This window comes from Geotrypetes seraphini, chromosome 4 (genome assembly GCF_902459505.1).
Source record: "Geotrypetes seraphini chromosome 4, aGeoSer1.1, whole genome shotgun sequence".
NCBI lineage: Eukaryota > Metazoa > Chordata > Amphibia > Gymnophiona > Dermophiidae > Geotrypetes > Geotrypetes seraphini.
Window position 1 is genome coordinate 176,823,215 of NC_047087.1, and position 25,503 is coordinate 176,848,717.

The 25,503-nt window shown below is 45.7% G+C and overlaps 1 protein-coding gene across 13 annotated transcripts in view; it reads left to right on the forward strand.

Moving 5' to 3' along the window:
• CNOT1 (CCR4-NOT transcription complex subunit 1) overlaps window positions 1–25,503 on the forward strand; it is a 1,050,915-nt gene that overhangs the window by 632,550 nt on the left and 392,862 nt on the right. For all 13 annotated transcript variants that reach the window (XM_033940598.1, XM_033940586.1, XM_033940591.1 and 10 more), the window contains one exon: window positions 23,476–23,592. In XM_033940598.1, coding sequence (XP_033796489.1) covers window positions 23,476–23,592 — 117 coding nt within the window. The remainder of the gene's footprint in view (window positions 1–23,475; window positions 23,593–25,503) is intronic.

The following is a 25,503-nucleotide window of genomic DNA, read 5'->3' on the forward strand; positions in this document are numbered from 1 at the left end:
AAACCCTGCTCAAAAAAACCTAGAACACTAAAAAAACTGGCCTACTCCCACTATGCCCCAGCCAACTACCCAAACCACCAGAACCTACTAGGTTTCTACCTAAATATTAGATCCATGAGGAACAAAGCCATTCTAATTAGAGACTGGCTGACTGATACCAACCCCGACTTTGTCCTACTCACCGAAACCTGGCTACTATCAGACAAGGATATTATAATCAAAGATTGTCTACCCGCAGGATACAAGATCCTCTCCCTGGCCAGAACTTGGGGAAGAGGAGGAGGTCTAGCAATAATCTTCAGAGACCAGCTTAATTGTACTGAACACCAAATCCTCTCCCAATGCAAAAATACTAGCCATCTCACTCACCTCTAAATCCCTGGCCTCCTCGCTAACTATCACTCTATTCTATATCCCGCCCAAAAAATGGTCCTTAGCCAAAGAGGACCTCGCTGATTCCTTATTAACTAATTATCTAACAAGTCTTTACAACCTTCTATGCGGAGACATCAACATCCACCTGGAGCAAGCTGACCAAGTTGCTGACTTCTGGTCACTCACCTCCCAACTAGGCTTCTTCAAACCCCCCCCAATCAAAACTCACCAAAAGGGCCATCAACTAGACCTGGTCACTTTCTCCTCCAACGAGCCGACCAACCCAAAAATATACTGGAAACAAGCCAACTGGACAGACTCCCTATGGTCTGACCACAGACTATGCGACTTTTCCATGGACTGCCAACAAAAACATTCAAAAAACAGCAAAACAAGAAACATCACAACCCACACTTCCAGAGGAAGGATAGACCCAGCGGAATTCTGGTCTCGCTACGACATGCACACAAAACAAAACGAAGAAACAGATCAACTCATGTCCGCCTGGATTATTGACAGCACAAACATTTTAAATGAAATAGCCCCTATAAAAACCCGCCACATCAGAACCACAAATCAGGAGGGATGGTTCGACACAGAGCTGCTACTGTTAAAGAGGGACCTCAGAAAGTCAGAAAGATCATGGATAAAGTCAGGAACCCAGGAACTCAAAACTGCCTGGAGACTCAAACTAAAAACCTACAAAAACCTTACCAAGGAAAAATGGAAAAAATTCTACTCCCACTTAATTGGTAACATCACAACCAACAGCAGCAACCTCTTTAAACTCGTCAATAACCTTTACAACATCGAAACACTTACTAACAACCATGAAGAATCAACACTAACCGCCAACACCCTAGAGGATTTCTTCAACTCCAAGATCCTAAAACTAAGATCATCATTACCCACCATGACCAATCCCCTGGAGCTCTTTCCCATCCTCCCTGACATCGACATAGCTAAACCAGACCAAGGGTCTAGATCCGACTTAAACTGGAACCACTTTACCACAATCGACTGGAAAACCTTCAACAAATATTATAACAAATACACCAACTCCTTCTGCAAACTAGATACCTGCCCCCCAAATGAAATGAAAACGGCTCCGATCCACTTCAAAGCAAACATGCTATTATGGGTCAACTCCTTACTATCCGCAGGAAACTTTCCTCCAGAGCAAGGACATATCTTAATAACCCCAATCATAAAAAGCATAAAGGAACCTTCCAACGCACCTTCCAATTATAGACCAATAGCTAGCATACCGCTATTTACCAAAATCGCGGAAGGGGCAGTAAAAACAGAACTCTCCGCATACCTGGAAAAATTCAATATCCTAAGCGACAATCAATCGGGCTTCCGCACGGACCACAGCACAGAGACCATTATAGCCTCCTTACTTGACCACTTGCACATACTCTTCAGTCGGGGCTCCAGCGCCCTGATCTTGCAATTTGACCTAAGCAGTGCGTTTGACTTAGTCGACCACACTATTCTCCTGGAATGCCTGGCCCACATTGGCATCTCCGACCTGGTCCTCAGCTGGTTCCAAGGATTTCTACGAAACAGATCCTACAGGGTACGCAAAAATGACAACTTCTCCTACAGCTGGGTTAACTCCTGCGGCGTACCGCAAGGCTCCCCCCTGTCCCCCACCCTGTTCAATATCTACCTCGCCTCCCTCAGTAACCTCCTTCACAAACTCAAGCTCAAATTCTTCATCTATGCAGATGACATCACAATTGTCATCCCTCTAACCAGTCTATCCCAGGAACTTCTCACCCACATAACTAGCATACTCAGTCAGATAGAACTCTGGATGCTCTCCTTCAGACTAAAACTCAACCCGGACAAAACAAAATTCTTCCTAGCCACCCCCAAAGACAAAATCAAAGACAGAGCGATTTGTGTCGGTTAGAAAAATGGGCGGAGAAATGGCAGATGAAGTTCAACGTGGAGAAATGCAAGGTAATGCATTTAGGCAGTAAGAATAAGGAATACGAGTACAGAATGTCAGGTGCAAGCCTGGGAAAAAGTGTACAAGAAAGGGATCTGGGTGTACTGATAGATAGGACCCTGAAGCCGTCAGCACAATGCGCGGCAGCGGCAAAGAAGGCAAATAGAATGTTGGGCATGATAAAGAAAGGAATCTCGAGTAGATCGGAGAAAGTTATAATGCCGCTTTATAGGGCAATGGTCAGACCCCACTTGGAATACTGTGTCCAACATTGGTCTCCCTACCTAAAGAAGGATATAAAACTGCTGGAGAGGGTGCAGAGACGAGCAACCAAACTAGTGAAGGGTATGGAGAAACTGGTATATGAGGATCGACTTAAAACACTGGGATTGTTCTCCCTTGAGAAAAGGAGACTGCGTGGGGATATGATCGAGACCTTCAAAATACTGAAAGGAATCGACAAAATAGAGCAGAGAAGATTATTTACATTGTCCAATTTGACACGGACAAGAGGACACGAAATGAAGCTAAGGGGGGACAAGTTCAGGACTAATGTCAGAAAGTTCTGCTTCACACAGAGAGTGGTTGGCATCTGGAATACTCTCCCAGGGGAGATTATTGCAGAATCGACAGTCCTAGGCTTCAAAAGCAAACTAGATGCATATCTCCTTGAGAGAGGCACATAAAGTATGGTTGGCTATAAAATAAACCAGGTGTATACCTGGCAGGGCCTCCGCGTGTGCGGATCGCCGGACTTGATGGACCGAAGGTCTGATCCGGAGATGGCGCTTCTTATGTTCTTATGACACCACAATCTAAGTGAAAGGATTGGTTTTCCCACTCGAACAAACATTAAAAATACTAGGAGTCACGCTTGACAAACATTTATCTCTAGAAAATCACACCGACCTCACTGTCAAGAAAGGCCTTTCAGCACTCTGGAAACTCCGTACCATAAAGAAATACTTTGATGACACCGCATTCCGCCTACTAGTTCAATCCTCCATTCTCAGCATACTGGACTATTGCAATATCATTTACCTAAGCTCCACAAAGAAAATCACCAGAAGACTAAAACTGATTCAAAACACAGCCGTCCGCCTCATTTTCGGCCTGAACAAATGAGAACACATCACTCCCTTCTACCGCCAACTGCATTGGCTACCTTTCGATTCCCGAGTCCTTTTCAAGTTCGCCTGCATCTGCTACAAAACAGTATTTGGTCTTTCACCAAAATACCTCTCCCCCCATTTCACTATGTATTGCACCAATAGGAAATCCCGCAGAATTCAGATGTTTGCCTTCCCCTCCATAAAATTATGCCAGCTCAAAGGATTCCTCGACAAAACCTTCGCCTTCCAGGCGGCCAGGCTGAACCCTTGGCTAGCCCAAATGATGCTAGTGGCCCCGACCTACCTCGACTTCAGAAAACTTCTCAAAACACACCTCTTCCGCGAACAGGACCCTTAACCCTTTTTCCCCGCTACAATCCTACCCCCCCACCCCTTCCTTTCTCTCCCCCTCCCCTCTCTTGGTTCCCTCTCCCTCCCTTTTCTCTTCCAATCCAACTATGATAAACATCTGCTAAAACCCCAATACTTCCTTCCTCGTTGCTTGTAATTCCGACAAAATTTTGTAAATCCGTGTTCAGACCGGATCCTAATTTAATTGATGTGAACTGCCTAGAACTCTTTGGGTATGGCGGTATATAAGAACTTAATAATAATAATAATACTGAGTTCCTAGACAGTAGGGGCTAGTCTTTTCTGCTCGTGTTTAAATTTCCTTTTATTCGGTTCTTTTACACATTTTGCATTTTCGTGCTGCAGAGGCTTCCTGTGGGGACAGCTCTGGCTGCGGGAAATCACAGACTTTGTAGTTTGACTGTTTTGAGGGGGTTGGCTGCAATTCAGTGCACCTTCTAGACAGCCTGCACCTTCAAATCAGGGCTCAGGGACAGTTCCCTTGGGAGATGGCTCACCCCAGGCTCGTCCACTAGTTGGTTTGAACACAGGCTTTGTGGAGGAGTGTCCGAGATTGGAGCTGACTGCATTTCTCTGCCAGTTCACGTCTACAAGGGTGTCTGTTGGTGGCGGTCTAGAGGGGCAGTAAGAAGACCAGCAGTCCGGTTTGCATGCTTGTTGAGACAGAGGATCTCCCTGTAAACTGTTTACTGCAGCTCCTAGCACAGCATGGCACAGTGAGTGACAGCCTGTCACAGCAGTTTTGGGGAGGTCTTCAAAAGTGTTTTTTATGCAGTTTAGGAGTTAGCCATAGTCCCGTCCCCCCACCATTAAAATCCTGAAATTGACACAATTTGGGGGCTCCTGTGCTTTTCCCGGGCTATTTTCTTTTGAAAATTGCACTTGTGGTGGCCATCTTGGTTTTTCCCAATTTGAGTTTAGATATTTTATGCTTCTACAAGCTTTGTTTTTGCAAGAAAACCACTCAGATGGACTCCTCAGAGCAGGATACTTCAGATTCTTGCCCTGTTTGCAGTAGATGGCTGTCCAGTGAGCAGCCATGTTCCACGTGTTCTGTAGCACAGGATGAGGACAAGGTTTTTTCAGCCCAGGTTCCCTTGACCCTTATAGAGGGTCTTGTCACTCACTACAGCTGGGGCCTGTCCAAAACGGAAAAATTAGGCCTCGAGGATAGTGCGCTTGCAGCCTCAGCAAAACACAGCCGTGATTCAGCATCAAAGGCGAACAAGTCCTCCAAGAACAATAAACCAGGTTTCCAGGAGGTGGTCGCTACCCCAGATGAAGGGTTTCTCCCGGGGTTTATTAATATGCTTTTCTAGGCTTATCGGCTTATCTAGCCCGCATTTGCCCTCTGTTATCCTTGTTGTAATTTGTAATCTAGCTCTCTGTGCTGCCTCTGTTATCCTTGCTGGCGTGGGGAAAGGGGAACGGGGTTTCACCTTCTCAGGACATGAGTATTAAATCCAGGCTCCCCGAGTTATCTAGGAATGATTCTCCATCTGATGAAATGGATGACAAAAATGACCTGACAGTGCCCTTGTTTATGCAGATGGGCACTACTGCTGCGGAAGATGTTGCGATGCTCACAGATCTCCAGGATCCAGACCTGTGAGAGGTCTCAAATCTGGGGGAGGACCCTACGGTACAGCGGTTATTTAAGCCCTCAGCTTTGGTCGGGCTCATTTCCGTATCCCTCCAGGAGTTGAAATTGGAAGTTGGGCAGTCAGCAGTAGCGGAATGCTCACGGATTACTGGGTGGTGCCAGAGGGCCCTCTGCGTGTTGCTTGAGATGTACCCGATGGTGGATGCGTTTAATCAGTTTTGCATCTGTGAAAGTAGATTCCCTGGTGGCACAGGTCACCAAGCGCACTTCTCTCTCTGATCGTAGGGTTGTGTTCAAGAACACTCAGTACCATAGGACTGATTTTGTCCTCAAACAGCTCTTTGATTCTGCAGCCTCAGGGCTGAAAGTGGCCGCTGCAGAGCTTGCCATTTGAAGCTTCACCATGATCCTGACACTTTTGTGCTTCAAGATCTCCCATCTCCCATCTTGAAGTGTCTTCAAGACACCACATCGATACCCAAAACAGTGAAAGTATTCAAGGGGAAAATAGAGGAGAGCCTCACCACAGTGAAGGTGGATCTGGACCAGGTATACTATCAGATTGACAAACTAAAAAGTGACAAATCCCCTGGCCCAGACGGAATTCACCCGAGAGTATTAAAAGAACTAAAGGTGGAAATCGGAGAACTACTGCAAACCCTCGCTAACTTGTCAGTTATAACCGGACAGATACCAGAAGACTGGAAGATAGCGAACGTAATACCAATCTTCAAAAAAGGATCAAGGGGAGAACCGGGAAACTATAGACCAGTGAGTCTCACATCGGTCCCTGGGAAAATGGTTGAGGCTTTGATTAAAGACAGCATTGTACAGCACCTGGATAACCATGACCTGCTGAGAGGTAGTCAGCATGGCTTCAGGAAAGGGAAGTCATGCTTGACAAACTTACTTCAGTTTTTCGAGGGAGTGAACAAACAAGTCGATAGCGGAGAACCGGTTGACATAATATACTTGGACTTCCAGAAAGCGTTCGACAAAGTACCTCATGCGAGACTTCTCAAGAAACTACAAAGTCATGGAATAGAAGGGGATATACTGAGATGGATAGGAAAATGGCTAGAAAACAGAAGACAAAGAGTGGGCATAAATGGGAAGTACTCAGACTGGAAGAAAGTAACTAGCGGTGTGCCTCAGGGCTCAGTTCTTGGGCCTATCTTATTCAATATCTTCGTAAATGACCTGGAAGAAGAAACGACCAGTGCTATCATCAAGTTTGCAGATGACACAAAACTATGCCGAGCAATCAGGTCACAAAAAGACAGCGAAGAACTCCAGAGAGATTTGAAGCAACTTGAGAGATGGGCAGAAAATTGGCAGATGAGTTTTAATGTAGAAAAATGCAAAGTGATGCACCTGGGCAGTAAAAACAAGGAGCATGGGTACAAACTGTTAGGTATAACATTGGGGAAGAGCGATCAAGAAAAAGACCTGGGAGTACTGATAGATAGAACCCTGAAGCCATCGGCTCAATGTGCAGCGGCGGCAAAGAAAGCTAACAGGATGTTAGGCATGATAAAGAAAGGAATCACGAGTAGATCAAGGGAGGTCATAATGCCGCTTTATAGAGCAATGGTCAGACCACACCTGGAATACTGTGTCCAACACTGGTCTCCATACCTGAAGAAGGATATAACACTACTGGAGAGGGTGCAGAGGAGAGCGACGAAGCTAGTAAAAGGTATGGAGAACTTGAGCTACAAAGATCGCCTCAGAAAACTGGGACTATTCACCCTTGAGAAGAGAAGACTGAGAGGGGATCTGATAGAGACTTTTAAATTGCTAAAAGGAATTGACATAATGGAGCAAGCTCACTCACCAACAGGGGGAAAGGATGGTGAGCAAGAAACAGCGTTATTCACATTGGCAAATGTAACCCAGTCTCGGACCAGAGGTCATGGCCTGAAGCTGAGAGGGGACACGGCCAAGACAAACGTCAGAAAGTTCTGCTTCACACAGCGAGTGGTGAACGCCTGGAACTCTCTCCCGAAAGAGCTGGTGGAGGAAACCACCGTTCTAGGATTTAAGGGAAAATTGGACGCACATCTTCTTGCAGAAGACATTGAGGGATACGAGTGACATTGTATTCGCCAGGGTGTGCCTGGCTGGGCCTCCGCGTGTGCGGAACGCCGGACTAGATGGACCCCGGGTCTGATCCGGTGCAGGCATTTCTTATGTTCTTATGTTCTTATGTGTCTGATATCAGACATGGACTATGTGGCAGACACCTTGTATGATCACTTCAGAGCAGTGAACAAGCTGTTGGCATACTCTATTTCGGCGTGTCTGATGTTGTGGATCTGGCAGTGGTCCAGTGACTCGTCTTCTAAGGCAGGGGTGTCCAACCTTTTGGCTTCCCTAAGCCACATTGGCCGAATAAAATGTTTCTGGAGCCAAACAAATACGCAAACGCTGCAGCAAGACAGGAGGGAGCTGGCAAGAAGGTAAACACCCGGGGACAGCAGAGGAAAACACTGCATTGCCCTCGACCGGGGCTGCACAAAATACTTCACGGGGCTGCATGTGGTCCTTGGGCCGCAGGTTGGACACCCCTACTCTAAGGCGAGAGAAAATTGTCATTTAGAGGGCATTTGTTTGGGAAAGGTCTGGATGACCTCATGGCTAATATTCAAATCCGTAAGCCCAAGTTCTTGCCCGACAGCAGGCCCCGGTCCTCCCGAGGTCCAGAGTACTCTAGTTTTCATCCCTCCAGACACTCCTGTCAGTACTATGGAGGCTCCTCAGAGCAGCAATCCTATCAGTCTACCAGACAGCAGTTTGGTGGTTCCCGGTGTCCTCAGTCTTCAGGGAATCATGCTGTGTTGCCCTTAAGAAGCAGTTCTGATGTTAGACCCCCACCCTCCCCCCACCAGCCAAGCTTCAGCAGATTGCGGGTAGGCTTGCAGCTTCCTATAGGAGTGGATGACTGTCACCTCTGATCACTGGGTCCTGTTTATCCTACAGGATGGCTACAAGCTCATGTTTCATCGGCCCCCTGTCGGAGCTCTTTCTGGACTCCCTGGTGGGAAAGCCAGAAAAGGCGGCCCATGTGGAGGCCATTGTCCAAAGGTTGCTGGACATCACGACCATCGAGCCCATTCTAGAGCCCGTCTTGGGCTCTGGCAGATATTTGATATACTTCATCGTGCCAAAGAGAGGCTCTGAAGACTGAAGACCGATTCTGGACCTCAAGGTGGTCAATGCACTACTCAAAATTCCACGTTTCAGGATGGAAATGTAATCACCTCGGTAGCTCCAGGGGAATTCCTGCTTCCTTGGACTTGACAGAGGCCTATTTGCATATCCACATTTGCCTAGAACACAGGAGATACTTGAGGTTCCATATGCTGCTGCGGCAATAACAGTTTGTGGCCTTGCCCTTTGGACTGGCGAGGTGAGGGTGGTGGTGGCAGCTCACCTCAGGAAACTTGGGATACAGGTCCATGTGTACCTGGACGACTGGCTCATCAGGGCTCAATTGGAATTTTGGACGGCAGGCAGTTTGCGAGGTCATTAAGCTGCTTCAACGCTGAGCCTGATTCTCATACTGCGGACCAACATATAGGGTACTTCATACAGAAACCAGGAGAAAAACCTCCACACACAAATTCAGAACCAATAAACCACAGTGGAGGTTCAAGAATGATGGTGTGCAATTTTATTAGTCTAATCACAGTCTTATGCGGTGGCTCAACATGCATGTGTTTCGGCTTCTACGGCCTGCTTCAGGAGCCTTTGTAACTCATGATCACAATTTCTTATGAATAAGAAACTGAAGATTCAAAGTCACTAGGAAAATCAGTCATAAAAGTACAGCTTGTACAGTATGCATCTGTACTTTTACAATATTTATTCAATTTATATCCAACTAAACGTGAGGTTAAAATTAAATTGCCAATTATATGCATTACATGCATTGCCATAAACCATAACTCCATTTCTGTGTGTGAGGGGGGGGGTTGTCTCTCCCAGAAATTAAATGATTTCTTATGGAGAGAATTCCTTCCCCCATCCGTCAGACTGTGGACTTGCTTATATACTTTTGCAATGACACATCACTCTAGTCTTCCAATGTTCAGTCAGCATGTTTCTTAAGAGGTGGTACTTTTTTAACAAAAACATTACTTAGGTTTTTACAGATAACAGGCTTAAGGAAAGTTTTACAAAGTACACAAGTTATATATTTCTATTAGTAATTTCTAAAATATTCTAGATATGTATAATATTATAATGTATATATTCTTAAAAGGAGCACTTCTAAGCACCATTTAAGCTGATAATTTAATAAAAAAATGCAAAACTTGATTTTAGAAAGAAAAGATATATTTTATCTTGTCATAAGAACATAAGAATTGTCACTGCTGAGTCAGACCAGTGGTCCATCTTGCTCAGCAGTCCGCTCACGCGGCGGCCCTTAGGTCAAAGACCAGTGCTCTAAATGAGTCCAGCCCCACCTGCGAACGTTCCAGTTTAGCAGGAACGTGTCCAACTTTGTCTTGAATCCCTGGAGGGTGTTTTCCCTATAACAGACTCCGGAAGAGCGTTCCAGTTGTCTACCACTCTCTGGGTGAAGAAGAACTTCCTTACATTTGTACGGAATCTATCCCTTTTCAGCTTTAGGGAGTGCCTTCTCGTTCTTCCTACCTTGGAGAGGGTGAACAATCTGTCTTTATCTACTAAGTCTATTCCCTTCAGTATCTTGAATGTTTCCATCATGTCCCCTCTCAATAATCTCTGTGCAAGAGAGAAGAGGCTCACTCTACAATCTTAAAGAATGAATCAAAGAAGCTCTCTCTCTATGATAATTAAAGATTTTCTCTGGAAAGCTGACAGTTTACCAAAAGCCAGAAAATATGCATTATTGCAGATAAACAATAATTTTACCCTTAGGCAAAGATATGTAAACTATTTTGCCTTTATCAATCTGCCTTTTGTCTACTAAGACCAGCTTGTGAACAGAAAATATTCTTAAATTAAGAAACCTTATATTTTAAGAACATAAGAAGTTGCCTCCACTGGGTAAGGCCAGAGGTCCATCGCACCCAGCGGTCTGGTCCCGCGGCGGCGCATCAGGTCTATGACCTGTGAAGTGGTTCCTGACCATTTCTATAACCTACCTCTGCTTCTATATGTACCCCTCAATCCCTTTATCCTTTAGGAATCTATCTAAACCTTCCTTGAACCCCTGTACTGTGCTCTGGCCTATCAGAACCTCTGGAAGTGCGTTCCATGTGTCAACCACCCTCTGGGTAAAAAAGAACTTCCTAGCATTTGTTCTAAACCTGTCCCCTTTCAATTTCTCCGAGTAACCCCTTGTACTTGTGGTTCCCCACAGTCTGAACAATCTGTCCCTGTCTACTTTCTCTATGCCCTTCAGGATTTTGAAGGTTTCTATCATGTCTCCTCTAAGTCTCCTCTTCTCTAGGGAGAACAGCCCCAGCATTTTCAACCTGTCAGCGTATGAAAAGTTTTCCATACCTTTTATCAGTTTAGTCGCTCTTCTCTGGACCCCCTCAAGTACTGCCATGTCCTTCTTGAGGTATGGCGACCAGTACTGGACACAGTTCTCCAGGTGCAGGCACACCATTGCACGATACAGCGGCATGATGACTTCCTTCGTCCTGGTTGTGATACCCTTTTGAATGATACCCAACATTCTGTTCGCTTTCTTTGAGGCTATCGCACACTGTGCCGATGCTTTCAATGTTGTGTCCACCATCACCCTCAGGTCTCTTTCAAGGTTGCTCACCCCTAGCAATGATCCCACCATTTTGTAGCTGAATATTGGGTTCTTTTTCCCTACATGCATGACCTTGCATTTCTCTATGTTAAAACTCATTTGCCACTTTTTTGCCCACTCTTCCAGTCTCGTTAGGTCCCTTTGTAGGTCTTCGCAGTCTTCCGTGGTTCTAACCCTGCTGCAAAGTTTGGTGTCATCAGCAAATTTAATAACCTCACATTTCGTCTCCGTCTCCAGGTCGTTAATAAATATATTGAACAGGAGCGGTCTCAGCACCGATCCTTGTGGAACTCCGCTCATGACCCATTGCCAGTCTGAGTAATGGCCCTTTACTCCAACCCTCTGTTTCCTGCCTGCCAGCCAGTGTTTGATCCATCAGTGGACATCCCCTTGCACCCCGTGGTTCCACAGCTTCTTGAGTAGTCGTTCATGAGGTACCTTGTCAAAGGCTTTTTGGAAGTCAAGGTAAATGATGTCTATGGATTCCCCTTTATCCATCTGGTTGTTTATTCCCTCAAAGAAGTACAGTAGGTTCGTGAGGCACGATCTTCCCTTTTAGAAGCCGTGCTGTCTCGTCTTCAGTTGACCATTGTTTTCTATGTGTTCACAGATTGTGTCCTTAACCAGTGCTTCCATCTTTCCCAGGACCGAGGTCAAGCTCACCGGCTGTAGTTTCCCGGGTCAGCCCTTGATCCCTTCTTAAAGATAGGCGTGATGTTTGCTATTTTTCAGTCCTCTGGGATCTCCCCAGTTTTTAAGGATAGGTTACATATTTGGCGAAGTGTTTCCGCTATTTCGTTTCTCAGTTCTTATAGTACCCTTGGGTGGATGCCGTCTGGACCAAGTGATTTGTCGCTCTTCAGCCTGTCTACCTGTCGGAGGACATCCTCTCGGCTTACCTCTAGTTGGACCAGCTTTTCATCATGGTCTCCGTTTATGATCTCCTCGGGTTCTGGGATATTGGATGTGTCCTCTCTCGTGAAGACTGACGAGAACTTGTTTAACCTGTCAGCTATTTCTTTTTCCTCCTTTACCACTCCCTTCCTGTCTCCATCGTCCAATGGTCCCACTTCCTCCCTGGCTGGTTGTTTCCCCTTCACATATCTGAAGAATGGTTTAAAGTTTCTTGCTTCCCCCGCCAGTCTCTCCTCATATTCTCTTTTTGCTTTTCTAACTACTCGGTGACAGTCTTTTTGTTGCCTTTTGTGCTCCTTCTGGTTGTCCTTTGTTGGGTCCTTTTTCCATTTTCTGAAAGATGTTTTCTTGTCCCTTATCGCCTTTTTCACTGCATTTATTATCCACGCTGGGTTTTTTGTTCGATTCTTTTTGCACCCTTTCCTAAACCTGGGGACTTACAGGTTTTGTGCTTTGTGCACCGTGCTCTTGAGTAGGGCCCAGGCTTCCTTTACGGTCTCCATCTTCCCTGAGCTGTTGCTGAGCTTCTTTCCCACCATTTTCCTCATGGCCTCGTAATTTCCTTTTCTGAAATTGAGTGCTGTCGTTGTGGTTCTTTTCACCTTTGATGTTCTTATTTTTAGCTTGCACTGGATCATGTTGTGATCGCTGTTTCCTAGTGGCGCTAGTACTACCACCTCCTTTGCGGGTCCCCCTAGCCCGTTGAGGATTAGGTCAAGAGTGGCATCTCCTCGTGTTGGTTCCGTGACCAGCTGTTCCAAGAAACAGTCCCTCACCGCCTCCAGGAATTTTGTTTCTCTCGTGCAATTTGAGTGTCCAGTGCTCCAGTCTATTCCAGGGTAGTTGAAATCCCCCATTACCACCACATTTCCGCTTTTGCATACCTGCCTCAGTTCAGCCTCCAGGTCCTGATCGTTTGATTCCGGTTGTCCTGGTGGGTGATAGGACAGTCCCAATTTTATGTCTGCTCCATTTCCTCCTGTCAGCTTAACCCATAGTGATTCCAAGCCGTCCGCCCTTATGTTGTTTCCATCCTGGTTGAAGGGATGAAGTCCTTTATATATAGCGCTATTCCTCCACCCTTCTTGTGTGTCCTGTCCCTCCTATAGAGTTTGTACCCTGGTAGGACCACATCCCATTTGTTGTCTTTGGACCACCATGTTTCTGTGACTCCAATTATGTCTAGGTCCTCCTTACTGGCTATAAATTCTAGCTCTCCCATTTTGGTTCTTAGGCTCCTAGCATTTGTGTATAGGCAAATTAAGTCCCGGCTGTTAACCTTCTCCTATGCTGGGCCTGTTGGACTTCCCAGTGACTGCAATCAAGCTTCAAGGATCAAAAATTTCCATGGCAATGATAACGGAGAGCTGGCCAAGGTCAGCTAAGGTCAATCCCCACATGTCTTGCCTTCTCTGGATTTCTCAAGGTTTAAATCTTAAAGTATAAAGATTGTAAAACATTTCTTGTTTAAATATCATACTCCATTCTCTCTTTTAGGATCCCAAACATATATCCATATTTTACATATTAAATAATTAATGCACATTTAAGAGATTCTAACATATAGGCTTCTCTCGCTCAGGAGTATGAGATCATATATCTTCATTACAATTAGCCAGACTAAAAGCCATCTGTTACCAATCTCCTGAACTTACTAGTTTAGACAAAGAACCACTGAAAATGTGTGAAAGTATTTTTTAGCTACAAACCTGAACACAAAGAGAGAGCAAGAACTGATACTTTTAAATATTTACCTTTGCAGATATTTTATGCACCCAATATTTCCCTAAGTTCTTTCTTAACCAGCAAATTACACAATTATATATATTATGATTATTCTTACTATTAATTCCTAGTGTTTTTCTGGCTCTGGCTGTAACCCATAGTCAGTTTTTGGGGTTGTTTATTTTTTTTGTATCTCTTTCCCAGAGAAGCACCTAACCTTTCATATGCTGTTGGGTGTTGGCCTTATCTACCAGTTTCATTTCTAACTAGTTTATCCAGAATCACGAAAGTAGGTGTCTGCAAGTAAAGAAATCTACATCCAACTGGAGTTTTTTCCTTTATTTATACTTGCATGTATCAAACAATAATACATTATCCCAGGACAAGCAGGCAGCTATTCTTGACTGATGGGTGACGGCACCGACGGAGCCCCGGTACGGACACCTCTAGAGTGATTGCACTCTAAGAACTTGGAAAGTTCTGGTAAGCCGCACCGCGCACGCGCGAGTGCCCTCCCGCCCGACAGAGGCGCGCGGTCCCCAGTTTTCTTGTTTCCGCGGAGCCAAGAAGACGCACGTTTCAACGGCTGTTGAACTTTTTCTATTTTTCGCCTTCCCGCTTGCGTAAACTTCTTGGGAAATATTGTTTCCCTCTTTTTATTTATTTATTTTCTTTAAAAAAAAAACAAAAAACCGAATTTTGGTTTTCTTCTTATTTTTTCGTTTTGTCCGGCGGGGCCTACTGCCACCATCGAGGCCTCGGCCTTCGATTTGGCAGAAGCCGTGTTTACGTTCATGCCCCCCCAACCCGGCTTTAAAAAGTGCCAGCGGTGCGCGAGGCCTATTTCTAACTCTGACCCGCACAACTGGTGTTTGCAGTGCCTCGGACCTGACCATCGGGCATCCACCTGCACACGCTGTGCCACTCTTCAAAAAAGAACCCTAAAAAACCGTCAAATTCAGCAACGGTTATTATTCGGTACCGACATGTCGGACACGGCGGCACCGGTCCCTACTTCGATCCCGACGCAGTCGGCACCCGTCTCATCGACACCGCGCGATACCGCGTCGGCGCCGCACCAGTCAGGTAAGCTGGCTAAGAAGCCTTCCCCGCTGGAGCGTCCTCCGGTCAAAGTAGCAGAGAGCCCAATCCTGCCGACCGCGAGGCGCCCACGGAAGCGCTCCGCACCGATAGAGGTAAACCCCTCGACATCGGGTTCCTCTTCGGAGTGTAGAGCGGCACCAAAGGTACCGCAGAAGAGAAAAGCGGTACCGGTGCCTACTTTAGACGAGCGCATTGCTGCCGTCTTACAAGTGCAATTGGAAACTCAGCTAAAACAAATCCTTCCTGCACTCCTGGTACCGAACCTTTCGGTACCGGTCCGGTCTGAGCCATCGGTGCCGATAGTTGCACAGCCTATGCTCTCGGCTTCCTCTTTGTCGGCACCGACACAGTCTACTTCCATGCCAGTCCTGACACCAGAGTCGACTGCTCAGCATCAGGCTGTTCAGACTGCGGCACCGGTGCAACGGCAATCTCCCGGTACCGTCTCTATGAGATCAGGAAAATCGGTACGCAAGTCCCGACATCTTGATCCCTCCACTCCAGATTCTCGACACAGTTTTCAAATTCGAGATCCTGATCTGTGGGGTGATTCAGAGGACCCTATGCTCTCTGAAGGGGAATGTTCATCTGGTGATGAGGATCCTTCTACTTTAGATCCATCTTCTAGACCAGATGTATCTTCATTCTCATCCTTTTTAAAAGAGATGTGTGACTCTCTCTCTATCCCCTTGGAGGCTGAGTCGAAAAAATCCAAAGCTTTTCTTGAAGCACTGGATTTTGACCAACCTCCAAAGGAATATCTCAAGCTACCCCTCCATGATATCTTGAGAGAGACCTATTACAAGAATTTGGAGACACCCTTGACTATTCCTGGAGCACCTCGCAAATTGGACTCCTTATACAAAGTCATCCCAATTCCTGGGTTTGACAAACCACAGCTCCCACATGAGTCCCTCTTGGTTGAATCCACTCTGAAAAAATCCACGGGAGCTAGTGTGTACGCCTCAGTCCCTCCTGGCAGAGAGGGAAAGGCCATGGACAAATTTGGCAAACGGCTATACCAAAATGCCATGTTAGCCAACAGGTCAGGGAATTATGCATTCCACTTCTCCTTTTATCTTAAACATCTAATTCAAGATCTCACTACTTTTGAGAAGTACCTCCCTGACCGTAAAAAATCTGCTTTTCGCCGCACTACTTCATCACTGTTGCAGCTTAGGAAGTTCATGGTTAGATCGATCTATGACACCTTTGAGCTGACCTCTCGGGCTACAGCTATGTTGGTGGCTATGCGTCGACTGGCGTGGCTCAGAGTGTCAGAACTAGATGTCAATCATCAAGATCGACTAGCTAATACACCGTGCCTAGGGGATGAGCTGTTTGGAGAATCCATGGACTCCACCACTCAAAAGTTGTCGGCACATGAAACTAGGTGGGATACTCTCCTCAAAACCAAAAAGAAAACCCCACCTTCTAGGCCTTTTCGCCAACAGTCGGCCTACCAACGTCGATTTGTTGCTCGCCCTTTGCCACAAGCCCAGCAACAACCCAGACGACAGCGACAACAACAGAGGCCAGCTGCTAGACCAGCACAGCAGCAACAACAGGTGAAGCCTCCCCCTTCACAAAAATCCACTCAACCCTTTTGACTTAGTTCTCCAGGACATAGCCAGTCTCCATCCTGCTACCCATCTTCCACAGCCTATAGGAGGACGCCTTACTGTCTTCATCAGCCGTTGGGAATCCATCACCTCGGACCAGTGGGTCCTCAACATCATCCGCCACGGCTACTCTCTCAACTTTCACACTCTTCCGGGCCAAAGTGTTCCAAAAGAGTCTGCTTTGAACTCTCCTCAGTCCTCCCTCCTTCTTCAGGAAGTTCAATCCCTCCTCCTTCTGAACGCCATAGAGGAAGTTCCTCTAGATCAAAAGGGGCAGGGATTCTATTCACGTTATTTCCTAGTCCCCAAAAAAACAGGAGATCTCAGACCTATTCTAGATCTTCGGGACCTCAACAAATGCTTGGTCAAAGAGAAATTCAAAATGTTGTCTCTGGCCACTCTTTACCCCCTTCTCAATCAAGGCGACTGGCTATGCTCCCTCGAACTCAAAGAAGCATACACTCACATACCGATCGATCTAGCATCCAGAAAGTATCTCCGCTTCATGATCAATCGTTGTCACTACCAGTTCAAGGTTCTGCCCTTCGGTCTTGCCTCCTCTCCAAGAGTGTTCACCAAATGCCTGATTGTGGTAGCTGCTTTTCTTCGTACTCACCACCTTCAGGTGTTTCCTTATCTGGACGATTGGTTGATCAAGGCCGATGCGCCTCAGACAGTTCTCACGGCCACCAACCAGACCATTCTATTTCTCCGTTTGCTGGGATTCGAGATCAATCTACCCAAATCTCATCTCATTCCCTCTCAGAATCTTCAATTCATTGGAGCAGTTCTAGACACAGTCCTAATGAGAGCGTTCCTACCCTCCAACCGTCTTCTCATGCTTCAATTTCTATGTCAACAGGTACTTCTGCAGACGTCCATCTCTGCCAAGCGCATGATGGTTCTCTTGGGTCACATGGCGTCTACAGTTCATGTCACCCCTTTTGCACGTCTTCACCTACGCACCCCTCAATGGATCCTAGCCAACCAGTGGTCCCAAGCGATGGATCCCTGCTCACGACACATATCTGTAACATCATCTCTTCGTCAATCTCTACAATGGTGGTTGATATCCTCAAATCTATCCAGAGGTCTTCTGTTCCATCTACCTCCTCATCAACTGGTTATTACTACCGACGCCTCCCCTTATGCCTGGGGGGCTCATTTGAACGAGTTCCAAACTCAAGGTCTTTGGACACCCCAGGAAAAGAAACATCAAATCAATTTCCTGGAACTCAGAGCGATGTTTTATGCCCTCAAGGCCTTCCAACATCTCCTCTTTCCTCAAGTTCTCTTGCTGTGCACAGACAATCAGGTGGCGATGTACTACATCAACAAGCAAGGTGGGACGGGCTCTCGCCTCTTGTGCCAGGAAGCCCAGAAGATCTGGACTTGGGCCATAAATCACCATCTATTCCTGAAGGCTATCTACATTCAGGGAAAACAGAATTGTTTGGCGGACAAACTCAGCAGAGTTCTCCAACCTCACGAGTGGTCACTCGATCCTCTCACTCTGCAGTCCATCTTCACTCAGTGGGGCACTCCTCAGATAGACCTCTTTGCATCCCCTCTCAATCACCAGCTGCCCCTCTTCTGCTCCAGACTCTACACCCCTCACCGTCTGGCAGCGGATGCATTTCTCCTCGACTGGTCCAATCTGTTTCTATATGCTTTCCCTCCTCTGCCTCTCATTCTGAGAACCTTGTTCAAGCTCAAGAGGGAACGAGCCACCATGATTCTGATTGCTCCAAGGTGGCCCAGGCAACATTGGTTCTCCCTTCTACTTCAACTCAGTTCCAGGGAGCCCTTTCTTCTTCCTCTGTTTCCTTCTCTGCTTACTCAACAGCAGGGGACCCTTCTACATCCCAACCTCCAGTCTCTGCACCTGACAGCTTGGTATCTCTCGGGCTGACTTCTCATGATACACTTTTATCTCAGCCTGTTCGTTCCATTCTGGATGCCTCCAGGAAACCTGCCACTCTGCAATGTTACCATCAGAAGTGGACACGTTTCTCTTCCTGGTGCTTCCTCCGTCAACATAATCCCACTTCCCTTGCAGTGGAAACTTTATTGGATTATCTCCTTTCTTTGTCTGACTCTGGCCTCAAGTCTTCGTCTGTCAGAGTCCACTTAAGTGCTATTGCGGCATTTCATGAGCCAGTCCATGGAAAGCTCCTCTCAGCTCATCCCCTGGTGTCCAGGTTCATGCGGGGTCTTTTCAATGTGAAACCACCTCTTAAAACACCTCCTGTTATCTGGGATCTTAATGTGGTTCTTTCCGTCTTAATGAAGCCTCCATTTGAACCTTTGGCTACTGCCAATTTCAAGTTTCTCACTTGGAAGGTTCTTTTCCTCATCGCCCTCACCTCTGCCAGGAGGGTCAGTGAGCTACATGCACTAGTTGCAGATCCACCTTTTACGGTCTTTCATCACGACAAGGTGGTTCTGCGTACTCATCCAAAGTTTCTCCCTAAGGTTGTCTCTGAATTCCATCTCAACCAATCTATTGTTCTGCCTGTCTTCTTTCCGAAACCTCACTCGCATTCTGGAGAACAGGCTCTGCATACTTTGGACTGTAAGAGGGCTCTTGCTTACTATCTTGAGCGCACAAAACCCCACAGATCAGCTCCTCAGCTATTTCTGTCTTTTGATCCGAATAAATTAGGACGTCCTGTTTCTAAACGTACGTTGTCTAATTGGCTGGCAGCGTGCATTTCTTTCTGTTATGCTCAGACCGGACTGACACTGGAAGGTTCGGTAACAGCCCATAAAGTCCGAGCTATGGCAGCGTCTGTTGCTTTCCTCCGGTCCACGCCCATTGAGGAAATCTGCAAGGCTGCCACTTGGTCCTCAGTTCATACTTTTACATCTCATTATTGTCTGGACGCATTTTCCAGACGGGATGGACACTTCGGCCAATCTGTTTTGCAAAATTTGTTTTCCTAATGGCCAACCTTCCCTCCATCCCTCTTTTTGTTAGCTTGGAGGTCACCCATCAGTCAAGAATAGCTGCCTGCTTGTCCTGGGATAAAGCACAGTTACTTACCGTAACAGGTGTTATCCAGGGATAGCAGGCAGATATTCTTGCGTCCCACCCACCTCCCCGGGTTGGCTTCTTAGCTGGCTTATCATAACTGGGGACCGCGCGCCTCTGTCGGGCGGGAGGGCACTCGCGCGTGCGCGGTGCGGCTTACCAGAACTTTCCAAGTTCTTAGAGTGCAATCACTCTAGAGGTGTCCGTACCGGGGCTCCGTCGGTGCCGTCACCCATCAGTCAAGAATATCTGCCTGCTGTCCCTGGATAACACCTGTTACGGTAAGTAACTGTGCTTTATACACTGTCCATCCCAGGATGGCCTACCACACCCTGTGCCATACAGCTAGACATCAATGCTTGGGCTGGATGATCTTCTTTCAAAAGAACCACTTGGTGCCGACCCAAGTCTTAGAATTCCTGGGTGTATGCTTTGCCATAAGAGAAAGGTATTTCTGCCCAGCACATGTCAGGAGAAGATTAATTAACTGATACGTGCCCTCTTGGAGACTTCAGTCCTGATAGTCTGGCAGTACCTGCAGGTCCTGGAGTCCATGGTTGTGACCATAGACACAGTTCTTTGGGTGAAGGTCCCTGGGTGGAGTCTGCAGAGGGATCCATTGTATGCATGGTTCCCTTGGACAGTGGAGGCCTGGAACAGTCTGGCCTGGTAGCTGGGTCTTCCGTATCTATCCCAGGGCCTTCCCCTGTGGATCTCAGATTATCGGATCTGATGACGGATGCCAGCCTATTCAGCTGGTGTGCCATTTGCTTGGACATCCTGGTCCAGGGCTGGTGGTCCTCATCTGAGAGAGTGGTTGATCAATTGCCTGGAATTTCAAACGATTTGGTTGGCCCTTCCAGCATCTTCTACTGAATTGGACAGTGCATGTCTTCTCTGACAATGCCATGGCGTGGCTTATGTCAATTGCTAAGGAAGCCCAGCTTTTCTTCCGGTGGGTGGAAAGCCATGTGGCAATTTCCACAGCACTCGTTGCAGGAGCAGACAACATACAGGCCGATTACCTCAGCAATCAAAATTCTGGACCCAGGAGACTGGTTCCTGTCCCAGACGCCCTTCCATTGCATAGTGGAACGGTGGGACCATCCAACATTCAACCTCATGACGTGGCCAACAATAAGATGGAGCAGTTCTTCAACCACTATCGCGAGCCAAGAAGCAAAGGCTCAGATGCGCTGGTATAGCCCTGATACATCCCTGTCTGATGTTGGATCTGCTTTGTCTTCCCTCCATGGCCCATGATAGGCAGTCTGTTGAAATGGATCAAAGCACACAGAGGGGTGAATCTCATGGCGCCTGACTGATCAAAGCGACTTTGTTCGTCTGTAGCTGGATTAGGGACTCAGACTTCTCTATCATCCTCGTCTCCTCGCGCAGTACCTGATTGTGCTCCAGGATCTGGACCACTTTGGTCTTACAGCCTAGCTATTGAGCGTGCAGCCTTAGTCTACAGAGGCTATTCTTCGGGTATTATAGTTACTCTCTTGCACAGCAAAAAGAAGTCAAATGAGACAGCCTATGTGTGAAGGCTTGGAGTTGTTATAATTGTGGTACATCCAAAAACACAAGGATCTGACTTTGCCATCGGTACCTCTGATTCTGGCATTCCTTCAGGACAGACTGGAAAAGGGCCTGGTCGTCAGCTTTCTGAGGGTTCAAATTGCCAGTCTCTCTTGTTTGGGTCCTAAGCCTCTGAGAAGCTCTTTGGCCACTCATCCGGATATTGTCCGGTTTCTCAGGGATGATTTGAGACTTTGGCTCCTGTTTCGGTTACCCTGTCCGACATGGAATCTCAATCTAGTTCTCCATTTGCTGGCTCATCCACCCTATGAGCCTCTGGAGCAGGCATCCTTTTGGGATCTCGCTGTTAAGACAGTTTTCCTGGTGGTCATAACTTCAGCCCGAAGTGTTTCTGAGCTTCAGGCTTTATCCTGCAGAGATCAATTCCTTAGGATTATAGATTCCAGCTTTTTTCTGCGCACTGTTCCCTCTTTTCTCCTAAAAGTGGTATCTAGTTTACACCAGGTGGTCTGACTACTTACTTTTGTCCCCTCCGGTTCGATAGAGCAGGACAGAGTGTTGTGGTCACTAGAGATACGGAGGCTCTTTTTGCAGCACTTGGAAGTCACAAAAAGTTTCGGATTCCTGATCACCTGTTCGTATTGGTAGATTCTGCCCAGAAGGGCAGGTCGGCTTTAAAAGCCACCATTGCAATATGGATCTGTATGGCAATTTCATCTGCCTAATTGCTGCTGGCAAGAAGCCCTCTCTTTTTGTATGAAGGCTCATTTTACTAGAGGCGTTTCCTCCTCTTGTGCAGAGTCATTGGCGATTTTCTTTGGAGGAGATTTGCAGGACTGCTACCTGGTCCTCTTTGCATACTTTTACCAAGTTTTACAGAATCAATGTGGAGACAAAGAGGATGCTGCTTTTGGTTCCTCCGTTTTAGCAGTAGGCTCATCAGTCCCACCCTGACTCTACGGGACTGCTCTGTTACATCCCACTTGTCCAGGAATAGAGCAGTATTTTACAAGAATGAAAGATTGGGTTCTTACCTTTGCTAATCTTCTTGTAAATCCACGCTCTATTCCTGGAACTCGCCCTGGAAATTGCTGATTGGCTGCCTTAATAAGTACAGTGGAACCTTTACGAGCATAATTCATTTCAGAAGCATGTTCATAAGCCAAGTTACTCGTATATCAAAGCGAGTTTTCCCATAGGATGTAAGGGAAACTCTCTTGATTCGTTCCACCTCCAACCCCCCTTCCCATGGCCACCGGCGCTGCTGTAGCATACCCCCGAAGCCACCGGCGCATTCCCCCCTGCAATCTGGCATCCCCCCTGCTCGTGTCCCCTCCCCCCGCCGCAATCTGGCATCCCACACGGGGGGGGGGGGACACGCTCGTAAATCAAGTCAAGCTCAATTTCTGAGGCGCCGATTTTGCGAATGTTTTGCTCTTCTTGTAAAACACTCGCAAACCAGTGCACTCATAAACTGAGGTTTGACTGTACTTGTAATCTGAACTTATGTTTTCTTGATCAGCCTTTTTAAGAGTACCATCCAAATATTTTGGCTTGGGGGTTCCTAGCTATAGCGCCCCCCTCTGTTTGTGCAGGCTGTCTCTCCCTTTAGCACAGTTTCTTTCAGGTTTATAATATTTGATAACCTGTTTAAATTGTTTGATTGTTGTGAAATTGTATGTTTTGAGCAGATTAGATTTATTTGGTGGGGAGTTCCCCATACCCCTTTTCTGTCTGTGTCCTCTACAGATGTGGCTGGCTGCTTTTGTACGAACTGGAACTCAGTGGGCAGTGCTGAGGTAAGTCCCTCCTTGAGGGCCGCAATCCAGTCGGGTTTTCAGGATTTCCCTAATGAATATGCATTGAAAGCAGTGCATGCACATAGATCTCATGCATATTCATTGGGGAAATCCTGAAAACCCGACTGGATTGTGGACCTCAAGGAGGGACTTTGAGACAGACCCCTGCTATAAGCAGTCTCGCAACATGAGATGTATAACCCACATGTCCAGGAATAGAGTGTGGATTTACTAGAAAGATTGGCAAAAGTAAGAAAACCTAATCTTTCATAGTAACAGGTTTCCAGGAAAATGTTAGTCTAGTTTATTTACAAAAACAGAAACATAATGAAATTGGTTTGACATAAGAGAGCTTTATGCTGCTGTTTTGTAGACCCTAAAATATAATTACCACACATGCACTTATTTATTATAACCATGATCCACCATAAGAAATTTTTAATGATATTAAATGTTAATGTTGATAAATCGAATTGCAGGCATTTGTTGGTATGGAATTATATTTCCGGTTCTGTGATTGTGTTCACTGTTTTTCTTCTTTTCCATCTATTTAGGTACTGCTGACATCTGATAAAGCTGCAGCCAACTTCTCTGACCGCTCCCTACTGAAGAACTTGGGTCACTGGCTGGGAATGATCACATTAGCTAAGAATAAACCCATTTTGCATACAGTGAGCTGCAATTTTTTTCATACCTTTTTTCTATCTGCACTTGAGATGGCAAAAGGAATATGTATTTTGCAAAGGATGTAGACAGTGCTCTTCATCTTATAGTAGTGATAGTGTGGGAAGGGGCAGTATCTGGGAAAAGAGAGGACAGAAAATATGAATTGAAGATGAATAAGACTGGAGAGGAGGGATTATTGGAAGGAAATGATATTAGAGTAAAGGAAAATGAGATGAAAGGAGCAAATGGGAGATGGGGGAAAAAGAAAAAAAGAGCAAGGATACACTAAGCACAGGCATATCAAAAGCTCCACCTGAAGAGATAGGTTGCAATGAAAGGGTGAGTCGTAAGAAGGTGAAAAAATAGAAAAATGAAATGTAAATAAAGCTGAAGGAGACAAAAATGGAGCACAGAGAAAAAAATAGTTTGGAAAGCTGTTTTTTAAAAGCTTAAAGTAGAGTAGTTGACGTGTTAGTCCACTTGAATGCACAGGAATAGATTTAACAAAATACAAGGCAATTTCCTTTTTATTTGACTAACTGTAAGTTTCTATATGAAATATGATATTGTACATATAAGATATACAATATAATGTAACATTTATTTATTTTACCACAAATACCTCAGCAAAGTTCATTGCAATCTTAAGATCAACATTAAATTTGCTATAACTTTAACACATGTTCATTAAACAGATAAGTTTTCAGAGCCTTCTTAAAACTTTTATAATTATTATTCTTGTACAATCCCTCTCTATTCTTGGACAAGTGGATTATGCATCTGTGGTCACCAGACAGCTTGTAGGAAGCCTCATTTACATAATGCTTTCAGCTCCTCCCCTCTTACCTCAGGAATGCCCTCAGGAATCCAGTATTTTGAACAAAAATTAACCCAAAAACAAGGAAAAGAAAAATAGAATAAGAAAAAATTCCTCCTAATAGTGACAAATACACTGAAAGATCACTATCAAAAATGTATGCCACATTAAATAATAATGTTATTTTTAAATATATTTTAATACATTTAAATTGTGATAATGGGTCCTCAGTTTACACAACTCACAATCAGGACCAGTCTGTAATGTAGAGTTGAGAGAGTATAACCCAACAGGGTTTTTTCCACAGGTGTAACATACCTGGGCCCATTATGAATTTTGTGAAAAATTTGCAAAAACACAAAACATTCATCGATATAAAACTCTCCAGTGTATTATGTGCAAAAAATGCTGCAAAGTCCTAAATGGTAAATTCAACTTCCAAAATATGTCCTCTTTGAATGCTGAATCAATTTAACAATGTCCAGTTTTTTAAGGAACAAGGGAGTACTTATCTCACAATTGCTGACAGTCAGTTCATTCCTGACACAATATTGTCCTTGCCGTTTGAATTGGAAAGCTCAACGGTGCTCCATTTCGGAGGATCTCAGCTGCAAAACTGGAAAAATTGAAAAATCACTAAATGGAAGAGGATCGGTTCACTGAAATATACAAATTTTGACCTCAAATAACAGAATGCCACTCAATACCATCATTCAGTCCCAACGGGGTAACAGATTGTAAATAAAAAATCGAGACCTACTGCTAAAGCCCACTACTAGCCATACAGAAGAACCAAAAATAGTATGTGTGGTTACTTTTTCTGAACAAGCCTCTAATAGCTAACCGTATTAGACAGCACTGGCATGTGATGCAATTAACGTCTATCTTTTCAGGATCCTCCCTGCATTGCCTATACCAGACCGAGAGATCTCAGGAATCATTTAGTATGATCTACTTTTTTCAAACAAGGTCTTGACAATAATGACATCGGCTCTCACACTGCCTTTGGAAGCTGTGAGATGTGTACCCTAGATATATAAGGCTCAGTCTGGATCAACCCGACTACTCAAAAAACTTACACATTGCAGGCCACTACCAA